This window comes from Micromesistius poutassou, assembly GCF_964030765.1.
Source record: "Micromesistius poutassou genome assembly, chromosome: 13".
NCBI classification, from domain to species: Eukaryota; Metazoa; Chordata; class Actinopteri; order Gadiformes; family Gadidae; genus Micromesistius; species Micromesistius poutassou.
In genome coordinates, this window is record NC_140283.1 from 6,393,080 (window position 1) to 6,399,188 (window position 6,109).

Sequence of the window (6,109 nt, forward strand, 5' to 3'; positions counted from 1 at the left end):
TGGTTATCTCGGCCATGGTTGAGAATGAAATGGACAAGTAACAAGTAAGGTTTGTTTGCTTGCGCGAACACACAACGCAACGCGAATATTCGCTTTTGGTGTGAACGCACAGTAACACTGAACGTTATCATAAAGTGTGACCAAATATCCACCTCCAAATATTCATCTCCAAACATCACCTCCGTAAGCAAGAACACTCACACTAACACACAATGACTAAAGTGCATACAAACCAAGTAGTATTTCTTCGGTTACATTCTCCAGTAATGTGTGTGGTTATTGGGATCTGGTTATAAACACCCCCCAATGTTGGTGTTGGAATAACCACTTTGAGTTACAACCTTACCAACCATAGTCTATGAATGTCAGTGGGTGGGCTCCCCCAGCACCAGGAAGGGTTACTGGGGGAATCCCATGATTGTCTCCTTCTGGTCACCTGCTAAAGTATCCCTGATCAACAGCTGATAAGCCCTCATTTCGCCTGACGAGCTGAGTTGCTGTTGTTGTCACCTTGCACATAGTGGCCATCAGTAAAAACACTGTAATTGTTTACCATCACCACCACCACCACCGCCGCCAACTAACTGACGTACTGCCCATCACTGCGAGGAAGTGCCCTGCCATTGCCATTGAGCAAGCACTGCAGCACATCAGCCCCTTATCATTTTCCATGTGGTGAAACAGTGATGGTGTGATGAAGAATCCACCCGGTTTCAAAGATTCCCCCGTGGCCTGTGAGGCCGAGGGCCTTGTCGGCGTTGTGCTGAACTGATCATCCGGTCCTCCTAGCAGCATGGTTCCTCGCACAGACCTGCGGGCCCAATCACACCGCTGTAGGATGCTGCTTCCACAGCACTGATGAGGAATGGAACTTGTTGTTGTTGTTTTTTTCAATTGGAGATATGAAAAGGAGGGTCTGAGAAGACGATTGCAAGACGATTCCAATGTACTTCTCCAGGCTCCATTGTCTTCTGTTGAAACTGTTGTGAGTTTTGCATGAATGAACGGCATCGATGTAGGGGGATGGCAGCTTCTTTGGTTTGGCGGAGAGAAAGACACACATTCACATGTTCTTCATAGAGGAAGAAGATAGAGAGCGGTGATACTCTTACACTGGCTTCTACTTCTTACTTGGTCAATCTTTGGCCTGTGGTCGGTCCGTCATTGCTCCTCACAGCCAGTAGTGGAAAAGGCTTCAGCTTCCTGGTTCTGGAACATGTACTACCACAGAATGCACACCGACAGCGTTATGCAGGGCTTACCCATGTCTTCCATTATCCCATTCATCACAAAGATCATTTCACCATAGTGCACAGTCATCATTCAGTCAGTGAGTCTGTCGGTATGAATGTGTTGTTCAGGACTCACTGATTTCAGGTTGGACTCCATCTCAGTGAAGTTCCACTCTGTAAGAGGCAGGCTTAGATTGAAGGGCTGTTGATTGAAGAAAAGGAGAAGAAGACACATAAAAAGATTGTAATTTTCAGCATTCACAACAATATGTGCTATCTGTTTCTGTGTGCTTGCGTTTGTGTGTGCGTGTATCAGTATGTGTGTGTGTGTGTGTGTGTGTGTGTATCACTTTCGTTTTTTTCAGAATTACTTCTACGACAAAGAAATACACAACGCAGAGTCTATACGAAACAGTTTAGAAATACGCTGAAGTCAAACACTGCCCACGTTCCCTCCCATACATTATCCCATACTGTTTGCCCAATTTGTATTTGTAACGTATCATCCCGGTACGTTGTGTGCAGACATGTGTGGTGTGTGTGTACTGACGTCCATAACAGCGGTGGTCCCCGTCTCCACAGGGCCTTGCTGATGGCTCCTGAGCAGGAGCTGCTGCAAGTCCTCCAGGTTCATGTCCACATTCTCCACTGCGTCAGACACCTCCCCCCTGTATGCACACACACACACACACACACAGACACACACACACACACACGCACGCATGCACGCACGCACGTGCATGCACGCACGTACACACACACACACACACACACACACACAAACACACATGGTAACGCAGCTGTGCCACTCTACATTTACATGCCTGTAAATATATTTGATTTATAACACACATACATTGAGCCCGTAACATGTAACTAGTGTCTATGCACGTGTATGTCCTTGTGCATGTGTGTGTGTGTGTGCATGCGAGTGTGTGGGTGTGTGCGTGTGTGTTCACCTCTCCAGTGCACTTCTCTTGCTCCTCCTCTCCACCAGCGAGGTCACGGAGCCCCTCCCCTCCAGGACGGACTGGACCATGGCCACGGGGAGGACGGGGGGCTCGGAGGAGCAGACCTCACAGGAGGAGGGCAGCAGCCCGGCTTCTGCACCCACAACTGTCCCTCCTCCTCCTCCTCCTCCTCCTCCTCCTCCTCCTCTGACTCCTGGGCTGACAGGCTCCTCTTTGATGAGCATCAGGCACTTGTCTCTGTGGAGGGGAACCACACTCTGTAGGGTTTCACACACTCATCTCATGCTGTGTGTGAAGTGTTTGAACTGCTTGGTGTGAGGTGGTCCGGCTAGCTGGCTCCCCTCTCTCTCTCTCTCTCACAAAATATCTGAAATGTATTATTACTGTCCCATCAATTACCTTGTCTCATTGGTTTGCAACTGGAGGTCCATGCTGGTTTGCTGGGACATGTCAGTGACATCTGATATGATTGGTCCCCCGGTTATCCCACTGGTAGAACAAGAGGCCCCTTCATTTGATGGCTGACAAAGAAGATAAGGAGAAAAGGCAATCATGATGGATATGATATTCAAATCTAAAGCTAAAGTAATAGAATACCATATGATTATGGCTTCTTAATGAAAAACCTTGGGATTATTTAATGTTTAATGTTATTTAATGGGATCATTTTGGTCTAAGGGACTAATGCAGACAAACATTTTCAAAATGGGCCCAGTATTGATGCAGCCGTAATCTTTCAAAATGGGCTGAAACGTAATCCTTTAATTGATGATCACATTCATACTATACTCCCAAAATGATTGGAAAATAGGTTGAAAGATCCTGAAGTTTTCCTTTAATTATCACATCAATATATCAGGCTGTGGAGCCGCTCTGTGAACACTAACATGACTTCTTAATGGGTATTTGATAACTTGAGCTTGGTGTGTGGGTTGAAATGTCTCCCTCTGATGTTAGTTTCAATGAACAACATACCATATAGGCCTCATGATTAAAAAACTGTATTTAGAATATAATCTTTATCATTTTTTTTAATGTACAGGCATTTCCTCACTTATTGTATCAGAAGATTTTTATATAAATTTGACAATTAAATATCTAATTAAAGGTGGATACACTTGAGGAGTGTATCCAACTGTGTTGTCAGATGTAACTCAAGAGTTATACCCGACAACACACACACAAATGTGAGTTTTCAAGTTATTCCATTTCATACATTTTGACAATCAAACACATTCAAGCTGGATGAAACAACATTTATGTTGACACCTGAGGGTTTAACTAAGCTATGTTCGTTAGACAGTGTGGTGTGTGTTACGTGCAGGCTCCTTACCGACTGGATGTAGAATGGCTCCTGAAGGGCCTCCATGGTGTGGCCATGGCTGAACTTAGAGGCAGGAGCACTGGGGGAGCCCTCGTCTAACATCAGGGGCCTAAAGGAACCGCCAGATATTACTGTTCTGCCTAGCAACTAGCTGTCACATGGAACAGTCATGTGTGGATTCCAGATTTTTCTTTCAATTTTCTTTTTAAATTAAAATTGTAATATGGGAAGGGGGAACATTTTATTTGGGGAGAAAAATACAAATTCCGGTTTTTCCTTTTCAATATTATTTAATTATAAAGAGGGCTTTTGCTTCAAATTGAGATGTTAAGAGGATTCATTTTTCCATAATGGGACACCTCTGCCTTTCCAAAGTTCAAAATCAATGCGCTACAAATCCAACATTAACAACAACAGTCAAATAAAAACTATAGACTAGACAACACAAAAACAATTGGCTCAAAGAAGAATAATTTAATTTGAGCTGATTAAGTCGATGAAAAACCAATAACGTTATAGATGAAAGTAACCAATATTTAATGATTGATATTAGTTATACACACACGCTCCCTCCTCAAGATGTTAATGTTCTCTGGTTGTTTTATATGTTTTTCAGTTTATGCTGCTGAATTGGCCTTCGTCACACAGGTTTAAGAGTAGTCGCACAAACAGGTGTAGCTCATTAAGCTAACGATGACATGCCAATGCCCATATAATTAACGTCATGAGATCCACCTGTGATTACCCCTGCTATTACACCTCTGTGATAACAGTAGCTGTGTTCGAACTCGTTCTCTATTCACTCACTCACTCTTCCCTATGTAATGTTTATGATATAGTGAACTTTATAGGGAACGAACAAAAGAGAATTCAGACACCACGCTGAACATTTCTACCTCTACATTTTCACCTCATTTGTGTCAGTAAAACACGACTGCATTGCATTGTGGTATACGGGAGTAACAAGTAGGGAACATCGTATGTTCACTCATATGTTGGGTATTTTATTGTCCACTATATAGTGAATGAAATGAACCACTGAGAATTCAAACACCACTACAAAATGGCGAGCACCATATATAGTGCACTATATCCGTGATGGGGAACGATTTTGAACAACTAATGTTTATTTAGTGAAATAGGGCTTGTACATCAGAATTCATCATAGGATTTTTTAGTTGGCGGACATTTTGTAATGACTCAAGTGGCATTACAAAACGTTGTTTTGCCACGTCTTGCATGAGCAACGCTGTGGCAGTTTCAAACTCAACGATTTCACCCCATAGTGACCCCATAATTAATTAACAATGCCCCAAAACACCATTACTAACAATAACATTCCTATGCTCCTAGGCCTTTGTAATGGAGGCATTGTGATGTGACATCACAATGTACAAGCCCTATACACCTGAAAACCTAAACCAAAGGCTGTTAGCGCAGTATACCGGATCCTATCCGTTCACCTATCAACCTGCCAAAATGTACATTTGCAGGTATATGTATGGTATAAAATAGATATAAAATATCTCTCTTCTGTTCTTGGCTTCCACCTACGTAGTATATAGTGTAACTCATGCCATGTTTGTTCACACGCCACCCACAGTAGCAGGGCTGAATCAGCACTTCACATACAGCCTGGAGCTAGGTCACGCTCTCTGCTCTGCCTCACTGTGTGTGTGTGTGTGTGCGCGCGCGTGCGCGTGTGTGTGTGTGTGTGTGTGTGTGTGTGTGTGTGTGTGTGTGTGTCTGACTCAGCAGCTCATTCATAGTGGACGGATTGTTCAGAGGGTCAGCTGAGCCAGCCCTTCCCTGTGTTCCACTTGGCCTGTGATTGTCACACTTTTGATGATTTGTCCCTCTCTGAAGTGTGTGTGTGTGTGTGTGTGTGTGTGTGTGTGTGTGTGTGTGTGTGTGTGTGTGTGTGTGTGTGTGTGTGTGTGTGTACGCATCATTACTCACAGCTTTCTCTTCAGGCCCACAGAGCTGGGTGAGTTGGGTTGCATCTGGCTGAACAGAAACTGAATCAGCTGATAGACGGAGAGAGACACAGAGACAGATGCATGAGCATGAATCAGCTTCCCCCTTCTCATCTATCCTCTCTGTCTGTCGCTTACTCTCACACACACTCCTCTTTTCCACCCCCGATGTAAACAGACATTTGCTTATGTTGTGAATAATATACAGTTTGTGAAACAGGAGCGCACCTATCATCACAGCAACGAAAAGCAGTTGTGACCAGTGGAAAATCAACTCTCCAATCTACCACATCTTAACCATGGCCACACAATATATATCTTCTCTCTACTTTAATAGAGAGAAGGTTTAATATGCGACAAAGGGAGATGGAAATGTTGGCTTTTGAGAATCCATGATTATGCAGCACCAGTATAGCCTACGGCAGGTGAAGCTGTGCTATGGCCTCTGTCATTATCATACTGAACAGATATGTCATCATTCATGTGCGGGATGTGGCCTGCCCCAACAATTCACTCAGTTTTGTCATTCATTTTCCCAGGATGGAAGGAGGGATATTGTCATCTGGGAAGTTAAGTAGTATTTCACAAACTCATTCACACACACAC

At 43.8% G+C, this 6,109-nt stretch overlaps 1 protein-coding gene across 1 annotated transcript in view; it reads right to left on the minus strand.

The window, feature by feature from the left end:
• Positions 1–1,161: 1,161 nt before the first annotated feature.
• The window catches only part of hsf4 (heat shock transcription factor 4), a gene marked incomplete at both ends in the record, with an annotated part of 8,394 nt that continues 3,446 nt past the window's right edge, over positions 1,162–6,109 (minus strand). Inside the window, 7 exons of the mRNA XM_084477255.1 lie at positions 1,162–1,221; positions 1,369–1,434; positions 1,783–1,900; positions 2,192–2,440; positions 2,603–2,724; positions 3,537–3,636; positions 5,487–5,554. Coding sequence (XP_084333381.1) covers positions 1,162–1,221; positions 1,369–1,434; positions 1,783–1,900; positions 2,192–2,440; positions 2,603–2,724; positions 3,537–3,636; positions 5,487–5,554 — 783 coding nt within the window. The remainder of the gene's footprint in view (positions 1,222–1,368; positions 1,435–1,782; positions 1,901–2,191; positions 2,441–2,602; positions 2,725–3,536; positions 3,637–5,486; positions 5,555–6,109) is intronic.